The sequence below is a fragment of the Macaca thibetana genome, chromosome 6 (assembly GCF_024542745.1).
Source record: "Macaca thibetana thibetana isolate TM-01 chromosome 6, ASM2454274v1, whole genome shotgun sequence".
Taxonomy (NCBI): domain Eukaryota; kingdom Metazoa; phylum Chordata; class Mammalia; order Primates; family Cercopithecidae; genus Macaca; species Macaca thibetana.
Window position 1 is genome coordinate 154,477,882 of NC_065583.1, and position 17,752 is coordinate 154,495,633.

General features: G+C 36.3%; 1 protein-coding gene across 3 annotated transcripts in view; it reads left to right on the forward strand.

The window, feature by feature from the left end:
- The window catches only part of CDH12 (cadherin 12), a 1,138,028-nt gene that overhangs the window by 780,812 nt on the left and 339,464 nt on the right, over nucleotides 1-17,752 (forward strand). For all 3 annotated transcript variants that reach the window (XM_050795514.1, XM_050795515.1, XM_050795513.1), the window contains one exon: nucleotides 9,985-10,401. In XM_050795514.1, the coding sequence (XP_050651471.1) occupies nucleotides 10,171-10,401 (231 nt within the window). In that variant the 5' untranslated portion in view covers nucleotides 9,985-10,170. The remainder of the gene's footprint in view (nucleotides 1-9,984; nucleotides 10,402-17,752) is intronic.

The following is a 17,752-nucleotide window of genomic DNA, read 5'->3' on the forward strand; positions in this document are numbered from 1 at the left end:
GCCTGCTCAGAATTTTTCTGTTTTCTATCTTTAATCATGGCCACATATGATATTGTCTAATGTCAGTGTAAACAGCCTGCTAGCACACACTGAGGCCTATCATGGGGAGGGGGGAGGGGGGAGGGATTGCATTGGGAGTTATACCTGATGTAAATGACGAGTTGATGGGTGCAGCACACCAACATGGCACAAGTATACGTATGTAACAAACCTGCACGTTATGCACATGTACCCTACAACTTAAAGTATAATAATAATAAATTAATTAAAAAAAAAAAAAACAGCCTGCTAGTCAATGGCTATTCTTAAGACCCTTTAGCCAGTTAGATTTTTACTTTTTACCATTGTACTGCTGCGTCTGAGTCCGAGTAGCACGTTGTTCAGTTAGTATTTGGTATGAAGCTGCATTTAAGTCCTTTGTGCAGGTGGGGCTCCTGCCCCAGCAAAAGTTTTGTGTCTACCTTGGAGGACACTTTCACATCTGCCTCATGCTATGCAGTGATTGGTAGTAAGAAAGTAAAGCTTAGTATGTATAATTACCTTACCAATCCCCAGAGTTGATCGTGGTCCCATGAGAGCTCTTCCTGATTGTCCCTTTGCATGTATCACAGAGCCACCAACTTCCTCATAATTGCAACCTGCCGGATTTTTACTACTTTCAACATCAGACAAGGAGTTTACACTCTGTCCAAATAAAGTATGTCCCCTGAGACAAAGCTGTAGAGCCCTTTGTCCTTTTGGCTTCTGTTACCCCTGAGAGGAATGCCTATACCAATGCAACAAAACTGGGTGTTGGGACCCTCATACCCTCTAGGGATACCTTCCCTCTTTAAGGGGGCATTGGTGGTGGTGGTGGTGGTGGTGGTGGTGGTGGTGGTGGTGGTGATGATAGGGATTGCAGCCCTTGGTCTTCTCATTTTCCCCTACGAATGTGGAACTTCTGCTCTACAAGAGACCAAAGGAAAGGAGAAGAAGTCCCAGTATGCTTGACGTGGTGGATCTGAAATAGAGCTTTTATCCTCTGAGAGGGGCTGGGGGAAAGGAAGTCTTGGTTCTCTCCTCCACACCCACTAGAAATAGTGTTTCTATAACTCAGGACTGGCAAGAAGGATGAGAAACACAGCTGGCAATGAGTGTTATTTTGTTTGCTGAATACACTTAAGAACATTTCTAGAGACTTTAAATGATAATTATTAACTAATTTTCTCATTGAACTTGCTGCTTTGCTGTGTAGAATGTCAGCATAACTCCTTACTCTGCCATTCCAGAAGCATTACATCCTACTTTTAAATTTCACTCTGAGAATGCACCCATCATCATTTTTTTTTTATTCAGTCCTGATTAACTACATAAAATTGGGAATTCAGGAAGACCACACAGGGGTATGATAGAGTCTAAGTCCCTTCAGACAATTTTGATGGTATCACTACAACTGGAATTTTCTCTAAACTTACTCTGAGCTGATTTTCTGAGCAGCTCGCCATCAATCCCCAGTGGGGGGCTTCCTGGAAACCTTCAATCTATCCCTGCAGGAGCATTTTCCCTTATTTTGTTGATACAGAATTTGAACGCAATTTGAAAATTCACAGTGTTCTCCATCATAGGTATCCTTCTTCTACACATTGTTAAATAATCAAAATGGAGATCTCCTTGAATTTTTAGCAAGATTTCTATACATCACAAAGCAATGTCTAAATGGGACTCAAATTCTTTTTTTTCTCATTCTTTTTTTTTCTTTTTTTGAGACAATCTTACTCTGCCACCCAGGCTGGAGTGCAGTGGCGTGATCTCGGTGCACTGCAACCTCTGCTTTCTGGGTTTCCAGCAATTCTCCTGCCCCAACTTCCCAAGTAGCTGGGACTACAGGTGCGTGCCACCACACCCAGCAAATTTTTGTATTTTTTAGTAGAGACAGGGTTTCACCATGTTGGCCAGACTGCTCTTGAACTCCTGGCCTCAAGTGATCTGCTTTCCTTGCCCCTCCAAAGTATTGGGATTACAGGCTTGAGCCATCACGCCGGGACTTTTTTCCCCCGATCTTGTCACATTACTTCTGGTAAATTCATTCAGTGTCTGACAGAAAGTAGATTGTATCTTATTTTAGCCATAACTGAGTCCCAGTTTCCCCTCTTCTGTACATCTTATATTAGGATAGTATACTTCTTACAGGTGAATAACCAATATTGATACATCATTATTATCTAAAGTCCATATTTTCTTCAGTTCTCCTTAGTTATTACCTATGATTATTTTTATATTCCAGGATCCCATCCATTGCATTTAGTTGTCATGTCTGCTTAGGCTCCTCTTGGCTTTGACAGTTTCTCAGATTTTTCTTATTTTCAGCGACTTTCACCATTTTAAGAAGTACTAGTGAGGCATGTTATAGGAAATCTCTCAATTGAGACTTGTCTTATGATTAGAATGGGGTTACAGATTTTTGGGAGAAAGACCACAGAGGTAAATGATCAACTTCAGAATACACTATCAAGGGTTTTCAAACAATGCAGTTAAAATCGCACCACAAAAATAAAGATGTGATCAAATTTCTTTTCTCCTTAAAGAGAGAGATTCTGTCCCTTGCCATAAAGTACTGTCCCATGTTGAGTTTCTTTTTTTTTTTTTTCCCTTGGCTTGTAGGAGATACCAGTAGCAGCCATTTTCATTTCGGTTAAAATTCGGGCCGGGCGCAGTGTCTCATGCCTGTAATCCCAGCACTTTGGGAGGCCAAGGCAGGTGGATCACAAGGTCTGGAGTTCAAGGCCAACCTGGTCAAGATACTAAAAATGCAAAAAAATAAAAAATAAAAAAATAAAATAGCGGGACTTGTTGGCGCACGCCTGTAATCCCAGCTACTCAGGAGGCTGAGGCAGAGAATTGCTTAAACCTGGGAGGCGGAGGTTGCAGTGAGACGAGATCACGCCACTGCACTCCAGCCTGGATGACCAAGCGAGACTCTGTCTGAAAATAATAAATAAGTAAATAAATAAATAAATAAATAAATAAAATTCAAAGCATATTTTGGCTTCCTAACATACTTGTGAAGTAGAGAGTAGAATCTGGACAAGCTAGAGAGGCAGATTAATGAACCCCATAAATGAAGATCACTGAGTAATAATCACCTGCAGGCACCTCTGTTTTACTCATAAGAATTAGCTGAGATTGGTTTACTATGTCTGCCTCTCAGCAGGCAGTTTATCAAACAAAAGGGTGAGTGTTAAGGGTTTGCTATACCAGAGACAGAGTCATACTTCCTTTCGGGATAGGTTTAACTGGAACCAAAAAAGCTGCATTAGGAATGTATGCTCATTCCCAAGGCTTTTCAAACAGTATCATGTTTTCCTGAACAAAGCTTAAAATTTGCATAACAATGCCTGTTGAAACTTTCAAATAATTATCCTGGGAGTCATATTCTTAAACTATCAGATTTGCTTGAAGTCTTTAAATATTTACTGATTATAATGCATTTTATACAATAGGAAGCAGAAAGCTTAATTTATGAAGTTAAGTCAAATAAAATAATGTTTTCAAGGTGACGAATAACATTAAAAAATATAAGGCATATTTTTGACATTTTAATAATTTTTGGATTACATAAGTTATGCTGCCATTGTTTTTTTTATAATATGGAAAATAAAGCATCCCCTTATATTGTTTAATGGGGATCATTTTTGATTACTAGTTCAAATTAAAGGGTCATTTATTCACAAGAGGAGGTGGGGGAAGTTGTATTATTTTCCTTTTAAATTTTAAGAAGTGCCCTTGAAAAATTACTCCATGGAATATTAATTTAAAATAGACCACAACATAGTCACCATTAAAGAGTTCTCCAGTATGCAGTTCGTATTATACTACCCATAATAGAGAACCCCTTTTAATAATTAACAAATCTTTCAGCTTAATAAGTTGTCCCTGACAAAGAGAACCCTTTCAATGTAATTTATATTGAACATATTTGACCTTTTTCAAGAGTTATTCTTAGAAGCAAACATACCCCATTTAAATAAATAACTAGGGAAACCACAGCCTTTGTGTATCTTTTAGCTTTGGAGGCACACTTAAAGGAAGTGTTACTGTCAGTAAGTATTTCACAACTAAATATCTGCTGCTTTGATATATGACCATTAAAAAAAAAAAAAAAAATCCCTCCTGCTAAAAGGGATGTTGGGCTCCAGAGAGTCATCATCAGAGTTAAGAACTCTTTGAAAAACCACTCTGGCTCTACAAAAGATGAGGAAGCATAGACAAATATAAATATTTTATCACTATGCCTAAAACCGGGTACATGGAATAAAACGTACCTCTGGTGATATCCTTTGTAGCAAATCTGTCTTCCTTAAGGTTCACATATTTCCATAGGGAGCTGACCCCACAGAATAAGCTTTCTATTCTTGCTTCTATAACAACACCATTGGTGCTGGGGCAAGTGTACCCAGGTTGATGGCTTGATATAGTTTTTCCTTGTAATTTAGCCTGTGTTTCATGCCTGGGGGAGTTATTTCCCTTTCACTTAAGAACTGGAGTCCTTCAATCTCCTTGCATTATTTTTGTTGTGATATAGCACTTTAAAAGCTCCCTGGCTGACAACCGTGGCCAGAGTCTGGGATCTGCCGGGAGCAGCATCATGTACCGAAAATAACATTGGTTCATCTGTTCACTAAAGGACTGCAGTGTTATACAGACTTGAAATGGATTTTAGGATTATAAAACAATGGCAGGAGTTAGGAAATGCACTCTCATACACGTTCTCATTGAGGGATACAATTAAAAAATATTTACTTAGTCATATTTATATACAGCTCCACAAATAAAATAACATTGTTGATTGTGTCCCCACAGTTCAAACGCTACTCAACAGATAGTTACGTAGCATAAAACTATGCTGTGCCTTCATTTAAAATGATACTTCAGATCTATCTTGTTCCAAAGTCAATATTTTTATTACTCTATTAAGTAATTTATTTATTTTTAATAATATCAATGCCAGAAGCAATTCTCAAATTTGGAGTTGTCAAGTAGGTCAAACAGGCTGTCATCTCATCTGTCAGACCCCAGGACTACATTCACAGTTCAAGTTCACTAGGAAGAGCTGCCTGGAACAGTTGGAAACCCTCATACCCTCTTTTCTGTACAACAGCTACTTCTTATCACTCTACCTGGTGACCTGTTTAGTGCCTTGCTGGGCTGTTGGAACACTTTCTGAATTTTCAGTCACTATGCAATCCTGTGAGAACACTGACCCTGTGTGTTATTTCCTGCCTCTGCCTAAAATTATGTCCTTCCCAGGTCCTTGTGGGTGGAAAGCTGGGAGTCTTGGATCTCTGGACTTCAAAGGAACTGTATTGACCTGATAGCTTACATCTCCTAATTTTACAAAAGAGCTAAAAGAGCCTGAAAGCTTAAGCTGCCCAATATTGAAATACCTGCTTAGGTTTTGAAAAATAACTTGAAACTCAAGTTTGTAGGCACATATTCCTTGTTTTACTAGGATTGGAAACTCCTGAGGTTTTTTGTATTTTTACATCTGTCAACAGTGGGACAACACAGTAGAGGATCCAAGAGTGTGAACTCTGTAGTCAGACTGCCCAGATTCAAGCCTACCTGCTATGTACTAACATGTAGATCATGGTCAAGTCATTTAACATCTCTGTTCCTCCATTTCTTCGTCAAACGGATGTAATGATACCACCTCCTTCACAGGGCTGTTATATAGGCACAGAACGTACAACACTATGTAGAACTTTGTAAGTTTTCAATAAAGGTTAGCTATTACCATTCAACGAATTATTCATTCAAACTTAACGAAGATGTGCTTGGTGCCTATCATTTGCCAAGTAATAGTGTAGACCCCAGGAACAGAATGGCTGATAAAATAGGCACCATACTCCTCTCTGGCTTCTCTTTACCCCACCACTCCACCCAGAAAAGAGTAAACAATCACATGAGTACGCTTCTAATATAAATTACTTTAATTACTGTTATTAATATGAATTAAAACTAAGGAGTTTGGACTCAGGAAAGGAACAGAATGGCAAGGGTTGAGCATGCAGGGGTCGATTATGCAGGCCTTGTTAAATTCATAAATATCATATTACAGTTCTGGATTTTAATATGTTCAAGGAGAAAGTTTTATGTTTTTAATTACAGGTGCTTCTGCTAAGCATGATATGCAAGTTTTTTAAAAGCATTGCATTCTGCAAAATTCATATTAAAATAACAGGGCTCATAGAGAAAAAAAAATACGTATAGATCCCCAAAACTTGTGCAATCACCACCGGCAATCACCATCCCAATGAAAATATCAGCAAAAATAAACTATTGCTAAATAAATACCTAGTAAATATAAAATTCTATTCTTACAAAAATAAGTTAATTTGATAACATAGATACAAGTAAGGTTCAGCCTACTCTGAGAAAGGCACAAAAGTCTGGAAGAAGCACAGCACAGTATGATAGAATTTGTGTCCGACAAGAGCCAAAGTAAGAACAGAATGTGGGCCTGAGGGAAACGGGCATCATATTCTACACTGCACTCCTCTGTGGCTCCAGTTAACTTTAGCTTTATTACCATAGTTTGCATTTAGCTGCTGTTGTTTCGTGGTACAAACTGTTTATGTGTTGGTGAATTGGCTTATGAAACAACACACAGTAGTCACCCCTTATCCTGCATCATTTTCCATGGTTTCAGTAACCAGTGATAAACTGCAGTCCAAAAATATTATATAGAAACCTATAGAAATAAACAATTTATAAGGTTTAAACTGTGCACCATTTAGAGTAGCATGATGAAATTTTGCAGCATGTACTTCTGTCCCACCTGTGATGTGCATTGTCTTTTTGTGCAGTAGATTCACGTAGTAGACACTCCCTGCCCATGAGTTACTTATCCTTCTTGGTTAGCAGATTGACTGTCACAGCATTGAGTGCTTATGTTCAAGAAAGCCTTAGGTTAGTTAATAATGGCCCCAAAGTACAAGAATAGTGATGCTGGCAACTTGGATATGCCAAAGAGGAACCATAAAGTGTGCCCTTTATGTGAGAAGGTGAAAGTTCTCTACTTAATAAGGAAAGAAAATAGATCATATGCTGAGGTTGCTATGGTAAGAATAAACCTCTCCATGAAATTGTGAAGAATGAAAAAGAAATCCCTTCTAGTTTTGCTGTCCCACCTCCCAAAACTCCAAAAGTTACAGCCCCATGATACGTGCTTAGTTAAAATGGAAAAACTATAAAATTTGTGGGTGGAAGACATAAACAGAAACGTGTTCTGATTGATGGATAACAGCTTCGGTACTCTCCTTGGTTTCAGGCATCTCCTGGGCATTTTGGAATATATCCTTCACAAATAAGCAGGGACTACTGCGCTTTGCATGTTAAATTCACATTTCTCTCTACTTACCAATCACTTATTCACTAATTTCCCCACACTATAGACACATATTCTAGCACAACCGACAGATGGAAAGTGATGTGAGTGGATGAAAACTTCTAAAAGATTACTCTGATAGGGAGTCACAAGTCAGATTTTAGACACCTTTGACTTCTAAGTGAAAAGGAGAATTTGGACCAGACTGGAGACAATGATGATGAATGTAGTCATATGTCCAACCTCAAAAATCTCTAATATACAATAAAAGGACACTTGTCTTGAGAGATGACCTTAGAGGTCAGTGTTTTCTAAAGTCTGAGTGTTAATACCTCATATCCCCAAAATAGTGAAAGAGAAGGTTTAATAGAACAGGAAGGCAGAAATGCAACCTAATGGCATATTCTAGAATAGATTTGGGAAGTTAGAGTTTCTGTCACCCACTTTTCTCCTTATATTTATCTCCCAATCTGAACGGACATGCTTAGAATAGGATTGGTATGAGTATGGGATGAAACATGGAAGAAAGAAAAAAATTCAAGAAATTAAAACACCTTACAGGTTAATCCTAGCAATTTGAACTTAAAAACAAATGAGAAAACATACATTACCCTGCTTACACGTTATTGAAATAGATGCAAAATGTTCTCTTACTTTCTAATGTATTTTTACCACAAATATGATGCAGTTCATGTTAGATATTTTACTTTGAATGTTAAGAATAAATTGCTTAAATAGAAATCACACTTTGTGATTCAGACTGTATTTTCTAAATCAGTGCTGTCCAATGGAAAAAAATTCATAATGTAAATGTGAGTTGCATATCAAATTTTAATTTGCCCATAAACACATTAAAAAATTGGAAAGAGGTGGGGCAAGGTGGCTCACACCTGTAATCCCGGCATTTTGGGAGGCTGAGGCAGTCGGATCCTGAGGTCAGGAGATAGAGATCATAGTGGCCAACATGGTGAAACACTGTCTCTACTTTTAAAAATACAAAAAATTAGCCGGGTCTGGTGGCACACACCTATAGTCCCAGCTACTCGGGAGACTGAGGCAGAAGAATCGCTTGAACCCGGGAGGCGGAAGTTACAGTGAACCGAGATTACACCACTGCACTCCAGCCTGGGAGACAGAGCAAGACTCCATCTTAAAAAAATAAATAAAATAAATAAATAAGCAAAATTAATTTTAATAATATGTATTTTTATTACATTACACATAAGTGAATACACATTGATCTGAATTGCAGCTGACTAGTTGACAAAAACGCCATGTTTTATAGATACTTAATTAAACATGCATTGATTTTGATTTTAGTTCTCTTTGTTTGGAAGCATTATATATATTTTCTGGCTTCCAACATTTTTGGCCCTTAGAAACTTTACAGGCTCGAAGCACTGTGACCCTAGTGCCAAATGCATAAAATCACCCTGGTGCTAGAGCCACATTTCATCGTGCCTGCTTAGAAAATACAGGAATGCTTTTATTCCTTTAGACCTCAGTGCAATTATCACCTACCACAGGCTTTGGCTAACTTGGGTTTTACCCTCAGGATAGTTTTGTTTGCTTTTTTCTCCCCCCATCAGCATAATTTGCCTTCAGTTATTTATTTGACTGCTTATTTTCTGTTTGTGATTTTAGAGAGGCAAAGATTGTGTCTGTTTTCTTATCTACCACATAATTAAAGGCAGTGTATTATAGACACTCAATGAATATTAGATAAGTGAATTTAAAAACGTTTGTTATAAGAGAAAGCTCAAAAGTCATTTTACCTAAATGCAGAGTAAAAGTCTTGCTTCTGGTAGGGATCCAGGTTTTCTCTGAGCTACACAACATCTATAAAGTAATACTCACATTGTCAAGGTTTCTGGTATATCCAGGCTAGAGAAACATTTTTTAAGAAAATTTAAATTTATAAAGACTTATAACATTGTATCCATCATTTACATTTTAGTAAGATCATTCAATTTTACATTTAATAATTTATCTTGTTCTTTAGATCGTCTGTATCTTTCTATTCTCTAACTTTAGGGGCTTTTTGCTTTTTAAAAATTGTGTTTTCTTTATTCTCTACATTGTGGTTCTTAATTTTGGCATTTTTTTGATCCCCTAGGGGATATGTGGCAATGTCTGGAGATACTTTTTTCTTGTCACAAACCAGATATGGGAAGGGGTGCTACTGTCATCTATTAAATAGAAGAAAAAGGTGCTACTAGAAATCTTAAAATGCACAAAATAGCTTCCCAGCAATAATGAATTATCAACCCTAAGATGTCAATAATGCTGAAGTTGCAAGATCCTACTCTAACTTAATATCTCACTTTACAATAGCGATCTGTATTTTTCTCCTTAAAATGTTTTGCCAATTTTTTGAAAATATAATTTCTGTTTATAATGCACCTTTTGCTTCCTTGTAACTAATATTTTCTCAAGTCTGTAAAAAACTCAATTTATCCAAGTTAAAATGGTGAATAGCGGTGACCATTTACTAATATAATTCTTTTATAGTCTTTCTTCTCGGTTGCCTTAAATGTTGGCAGATATAGTGAGAGTTGTGATGAATATCATCATGCAATATTATTAATTTAATGTATCTTTGTTAATCTATTTCATAGGTCCCTTTAGATGGAATATAATACAGCAGAAGCCTTTTCATCAAAAGGATTAATGCCTGCATTATCATTTCTGCAATAAAACAAGAAGCTAAGTGGTGGAGGCCACAGACACCTCGAACCTGGATTCCACAATTCTACGTTAAGTTTTGGAGTTTTTATTACTCTGCTGTAGGAAAGCCTTTGCCAATGCTTACAAGGAACTGTTTATCCCTGCTTCTCTGGGTTCTGTTTGATGGAGGTCTCCTAACACCACTACAACCGCAGCCACAGCAGACTTTAGCCACAGAGCCAAGAGAAAATGTTATCCATCTGCCAGGACAACGGTCACATTTCCAACGTGTTAAACGTGGCTGGGTATGGAATCAATTTTTTGTGCTGGAAGAATACATGGGCTCCGAGCCTCAGTATGTGGGAAAGGTAATGGCGTGTTTCTTTTGACAACCACTTGATAGGAAGGGGGAATATGCATTGTGTATTTTGTATGGATGTTTTGCACAGGAGTTGAACAAACCAGTGACTAGAACACTGGAATTGAAATCCGAGAGACCTGGTTTATCTTCCTGACTCAATGGCCCGGGTAAGCTTCAGAATATCATTTAAACCCTCTTTGCTTTAATTATTCCTGATTATTTTAATGAAAATAATATATGTTTGGTTCAGTTTTTGACATTCTTTGCTGAAGACATGAAGTTAAAATATGAAAATGTTATTAAGCATAATTGTAACTGTAGTTAGAACTATAGTATCAGTATAGTTTATCATTTTTATTGCTCACAGCCAAATTAGAGATGTTTAGCAATAAGAGACACAGAAGAATCACCAGGCATAAATAATCTAAACTGATCTTGGTGTTCTTTAATGACAAGGATGTATTTCTTCTTCTTTCCCATTAAAATGTGATGTGCCATTTGGATTGTGGTTCTGAAGTATTCAATTTGGCTTGCTAAAGCTTTATAAATAATTTCTATATGTTCAGCAGATATTTATAAATGTATTTATGGCTGAAGTAATAATTTTTGGAAGCCAAATATGTACACATCAACAGAGCATACAATTTAAAAATCTTATTGCAACTTTATGGAAATTTATTTTTTTTCACAAAATACTTGGTGGCAACTGTCTGTTTGACAGTTATGTTCTACTACTTATTTTTTTTTCATAAAAATTTTTTCACCCATGTCTAGAACAGTGTGACTTGTCCATCACACACAAAATAATTTCCCCCAGAAATATGTATTATATTTTGATTTTGTGAATTCTCTTCAAATTTTGTAAAAGATATTGCCATGGGTTTTAATTTAAAAAAAATAGATGCCTGAGGAGAGTTTAAAATAAATCCAAAGTCACAAATGGAAAACCATAATAGGAAGAGTGTTTGGAAATGGGTATGGAAGATCACGACTCTTGAGCAGCAAATCCTTTGAGCTTTCTGAAAACATAAGCTAAAGATATACATAACAGGTTCTATCATTCCAATATTAGGTCAAAGGAAGAATAGTCATTTAAGATCTGAATCATTTCTACCACATTTAAAATAAATTGCCTTGTGGAAATGTATTTAAAGGATGTTAAACGATATAGTGGAAAAGGTCTTTAAATAGAATCTTTGTTGAAAGGGACATATAACCAGAGTTTCCACTAAGGCATATGTGGCCCCAGGCAAATGATTTTTGCAGGGCACCTATCTATGTTTAAAAATTGACTAACCCCAAATCAAATCAGTCCATAAGTATCATTCTAGTAGTCCAATCTCAATGATCTTACAAATACACACAGACACACACACACACAGACACATACACACAAACACACACACAAACACTGCCATTAAGCAAGAACTGTGAACTATCTCCTTTACAGGCTGCCCACCAGGAGTCAGGGGCTGTTCAGTTGGCACTGGGACAACCCCACGGTGCAATCCTTAAAGATCCACAGGGCACTTATGAACCTGTAGGTTGAGTAGAATGTCAAAGTGAGCCCCAAATGATAAATGGACACTGAGACCCAAACAGTTCCAGCCTAGACCAGAATGCCCTTCTCTGATCATATTGCTGTCCACTGATAGCCCTAGTCACACAACAAGTCTTGGCAAATTTTAAGCAAGTCACTCCAAACTATGGAATTCCCCAGAAGTTACTGCATAAATCTTCTCCTTGCATAATTCCTCAAATATGACCGTGGAATATAACAATCACTAACATTTCTATATTGTAAGATAATTTCATGTGGTCCTCCTACACTTGTTTCTTTTTATTTAATTTAATGTAAGAATGGAAGTTTGAAATCCAAGACAAAGGGAAGGGTAACATAGTCTAAAACTCTGCAAGATAGATGTCAGTTATCTCAACTCTGTTTATGACAGAAGCTAGGCATCATATTGAGATTCCTGACAAATTCTCTGTTTTTGATTAGAGAAGATCCATAGACCCCAATTTCCAGAATTGGAGGTAATAAAGTTGAAATTAGGTTAAAAAAAATAAAACTGACTTTTATTTGAACCTAGAGAGTGGTAGTATTTCATCTCCTCAAACGGTTCATGGGATTGTATATGCAAGTTTTTGCTTGATACGTGGAAATTCCACTTTTATAATTGCTATAACAGTGTAGAATTCATCCAGTTTATTTAAAAGAGGAACTAGTATTTATAAATATAATTAAAAAGGAGTAAGTCTAACATCTAACCTATCATTACATTTAAACAGCATTATTTCCACTGGTACACGGCTCCACATTGGTAATGGGCAATGAACACCCATGTTTCTCAAGCAGTGTATATTTCTAATGTAGATGAAAGAGCGGATGCCAAGATTTCTTTTCCACCAGGAAACTAATTAAATTTTAATTAACTGTCTTGATGCTTCTAGATTTGAGAATAGAAATACAATAACATGGAGACCAATTCAATCCATTATATATGTATGTATAAACATATGAATATATTTATATTCCACTCATTCCAGAAAGACTTTGAGATTACTCATAGAAAAGGAAAGTATTATGAATAATATGGAACTCAGAGCTAAGAAAAAGGGCTAATGCAAAAATGCCTAGGAAAATTGTCAGTTGTCTACAGTTCACCGTTGGACAACTTGGGGGTTAGGAGAACTGACTTCTCCCTAGCACAGTTGAAAATCCAAGTGCAACTTTTGACTCCCCCAAAACTTAACTACTCATAGCCTGCAGTTGACCTGAAGCTTTACTGATAGCCTAGTCAATTAAAACATAATTATATGCTAGAATACATATAACACAAACATATTATGTTTATATATGTATATATGTATTATAGACTATATTCTTACAATAAAGTAATCTAGAGAAAAGAAAATGTCATTAAGAAAATCACAAGGAAGTCAAATACATTTACTATTCATTAAATGGAAGTGGGTCATCATAAAGGTTTTTTTTTTTTTATCCTCATCATCTTCACATTGCATAGGCCGAGGAGGAGGAAGAAGTGAAGAAGGTTGTTCTCACTGTCTCAGAGGTGACAAAAGTGGAAGAAAATCCACATAAAGTAAACCTATACAGTTCAAACTTACCTTGTTCTAAGATCAACTGTACTATCTTTGGCCTCAAATATGACTTTCTGGTTCTTGGTAGAAAGAGCATATATGAAAATCATTAATTCGTATAGTTCCCATTGTCAACTCCACATTTTTAGGGACCGATTGATTTTCTTACATTCAAATCTAAAATAATGTATTCATGTAGAAATTTGTAGAGGCAACTGAGAGACTTAGGTGACATGATCTTCAACAACCATTTTATTTAAAGAATCAGATGTTCATGTTGATATCCTTGCAAGAAAGCACAAACTGTGCTATTACTTGTAACAAATGTTACTTTACTTTCTATACAAATAAATCACAGGGTATACAGAGGTAAAGCTTTCCTCAAATACACATTGTGAATTTAATACATTACCTAGATAAGTCTAAGTTTTCATACTGTACAGTAAGAAAGAAATTAACTTTATCTGCAAAAATTTGTACTTCATATGTTACCAGTTGTTCAAACTAACCACAAGCAAAACATTTGCATTATTACAGACATACATATATATACATGTGCACAAGTGTGCATACACACACCAACATGATTTATGCTTATACCAACATGGATAATTGCAAGCCTATATCTGTGTGGTACTAAGTTTTTTCATAGCCTCCAAGTTATGTATCCAGGAAATGCTGCCTATTTTATCCCCGAAGAATTAATTTAAGAAACTGAGTTGTCATTTCAGATGAATCCCAGTTAGCAGCAATTCTTAAATCTAAACTGTTTAAAAGGGCAAAAAATAAAAACGTAAAATATATATATAAACCCTAGTTTCTGAGACATCCATTTATTTAACTTACCTTTGATGAACAATGCATTACAACATGAGACGGTATTAAGCCTGCAGGAATAAATGTTACTGTGAAGGTCTCTAGATTACAATTATAAAAGTTAAACTTTATTGAGTGCTTCCTTTGGGCACCATTTTAATTGCTTTACAGACATATACTTACATATCTGCAAAACAGCACTATGACTGATCTTCTTATTAGTGCTATTTTACATATCAGAAAACTGAGGCACCAAAAAGTTAAATGACTTCCCCATATCTCAACACCCAGTGGGTGCTTAAGCTAACATATCAACCAGGTGGTCTAGCTCCATTGCACCAGAAAATATCATGGTTTATTATCCTTCCAGGCTCTTAAGTGCTAACGATCATTTCAATACTGTATTAAAAGTGTTATAATAGAAACACTATTAGGAAATGTCTATGACTCCATCCAGAAGATGGAGGAATTCTAGAAAATCATCACAAATGAGGAAGCACCTGAGATGAGTCTTGAAGGATGATTTGATTTTTCTAGAAGTGGTAGTATGGGGAAAAGTTTTTGTAAGCCCTGAGGCTTGAAACTTCAAGGTGAGCCTAGGTAGCCATATTTCAGTATAGTCAGATAGTCAGAGTGTAAAACCAATTACTTAGAGTGAATAAATACAGGAAGTGTGGAAAGGTTCAATTCTCATACCCAGATGAGTAGTATTCATTCTTAAAAGTGTAAAGACCCATAAAGTGCCTTGTTTGGGGATTAATACTAATGGAATTGCAATTCTGGAATGACCCATCAGACAGCCAATTAAAAGATGCGTTGAAGACAGGGGAAAAGGTATAGAGATAGGGAGAGCATCTGCAGGAGAAAGTTACAATGGGCATGAGGAGGAAGTATAATGAAGGAAATGAGAAATTAGACTTGAATATTTGAAAGGTGAAGAGATAATGAAAAACTTCAAGATTCATTGATCATGGCAATGTAAAGGATGAGACAAATTAGAGAAATATTGTGGAGGCAAAATCTGCAGAAATTAGTGGATAATTGCATACAGATAATTAAAGAAAGGGAAGAATAAAAAATGACACAGATTTCTGACTTCTGTTTTATTAGTATCCCTTGTAGATTTGGGACTCAAGTAAGAAATAAAATAATTGGTGTTGGACACCCTATGCCCTTAGTTACTTAGAAGTACACAGGTGAAGTATATCATAGATATTTACATACATTAATCTAGTGTTCACAAAAAAGTAATTGGAATACAAATGGTAGTTAAAATCATGAGTGGTTAATATACTCTAGGGAAAATTACAGATAATGTAAGAGAACCCGAATTTTTTAAAAAAAATTTTTATTATACTTTAAGTTCTAGGGTACATGTGCATCATGTGTACATATGTATACATGTTTGTTACATATGTATACCTGTGCCATGCTGTTGTGCTGCACCCATTAACTTGTCATTTACATTAGCTACATCTCCTAATGCTATCCCTCCCCCCTCTCCCCACCCCACGACAGGCCCCGGTGTGTGATGTTCCCCGCCCTGCGTCCAAGTGTTCTCATTGTTCAATTCCCACCTATGAGCGAGAACATGCGGTGTTTGGTTTTCTGTCCTTGGGATAGTTTGCTCAGAATGATGGAGAACACTGATTTTTATTTGCAAAGCAGATTTTAAAAATTAGATAGATCTAATTAGTAGAGCCAAAAGGCAAGCATTAGATACTGTCATGGAAGATAAACCAGGAAAAGTTTTGAAAATAAGGAAGACAACAAATGTTGAACTCCACAGGCCAAATTAAATAATGACTTAAAAGGTTCCATTGGTTTTGGTAACTAGTGACCGAGAAGTGACTTTTGTCAAAATAGTTTTAATGGTTTTGTCTAAAGCATAAGGAAAGAAAACAGAGATGTGTACAGCTCATGGATGATATTTCAAAAGCATAGATGAAAGAGACTGAAGAATACCCTGTTGATATTCTCAGTTTAATCCTACAGGTGTATTATTTAGTTAGGATTCTCCAGAGAAGCAGAACCAACAAGACCTGTATATAAATAGAAAAAAGAAAACATTATTTATTTATTTTTAGTTTTATGCAAACACTTTTATTACTTTTTAAAATTTAATTTAATTTTAAATGCCAGGATACATGTGCAGGACCTGCATGTTTGTTAACATAGGTTAACGTGTGCCATGGTGGTTTGCTGCACCTATCAACCCATCACCTATGTATTAAGGCCTGAATGCATTAGCTATTTCTCATGATGCTCTCCCTCCCCCTGCATTCCTGACAGGCTGCAGTCTGTGTTGCTTCCCTCCCTGTGTCCATGTGTTCTCATTGTTCAGCTCCCTCTTATAAATGAGAACATGCCGTGTTTGGTTTTCTGTTCCTGTGTTAGTTTGCTGAGGATAATGGCTTCCAACTCCTTCCATGTCCCTGCAAAGGACATGATCTTGTTTCTTTTGATAGTTGCCCAATGTAATTTGTAGATTCAATTCCATTCTCATCAAGATACCATTGACATTCTTCACAGAATTAGAAAAAAAAAAAAAAACTATGTGAAAATTCATATGGAACAAAAAATTATTTTTAAAACATCGGTTCATGCAATTGTGTAGGTACAAGTTCAAAATCTGCAGTAGGGCCTCTAATGGGATGACCTGGGGAAGAGCACCATTCTGAGCCTGAAGGCAGTCTGCTGGAAGAACTCCTTCTTGCTCAGGTGACATCAGTCTTTGTTTTGTTAAGGCCTTCAACTGATTAGGTGTGTGCCACCCACATAATGGAGGCTAATCTATTTTACTCAAAGTTCACAAATTTAAATATTAATGTCACCCAAAGAACACAGAAACATCAATGATCATGTTTGATCAAATATCACACCATTATAAGTCCACTCTTTGTCAACTTAGCACCCGTCCACATCTCCTTAAACCATGTTTAATCTCCAAATAGAGATAATAACAAGGTCATACTTCTAACAAGATATAACTATCTTGCATGCAACCAAAAATACACAAACCTTTTTCTCAGAAAAGAATGTAAAGTCCTTGGGTTTGCTCATCTTGATGTTCTGCAACTTGATGTAAAATTAACAATACTTAAATACTGTGATATAAAGTCAATACATTTTGTGTTACATGATAAGGGGATAGGAGAGGGAAGAAAAAGGATATTAAATATATCATATTTATAATAAGACAAGGAAGAAGTACTTGTAATGATTATAGCCCTCATTTCCATAACTGGTCATGTATCATAGCTTGTATTTATAACTGCCTTTTTCCATTACCCATTTTGTATTACCTTTGCTATCAGCAAGCAACTCAGCTGCTAGTGGCTCTTTACCTTGGGGGGTGACACAACCTTAATTTCAAAAGGGTCTGGTCTAGACCATTACTAGTTCTGCCTAGATTGGTTTGTTGTGGTTTTCCATTG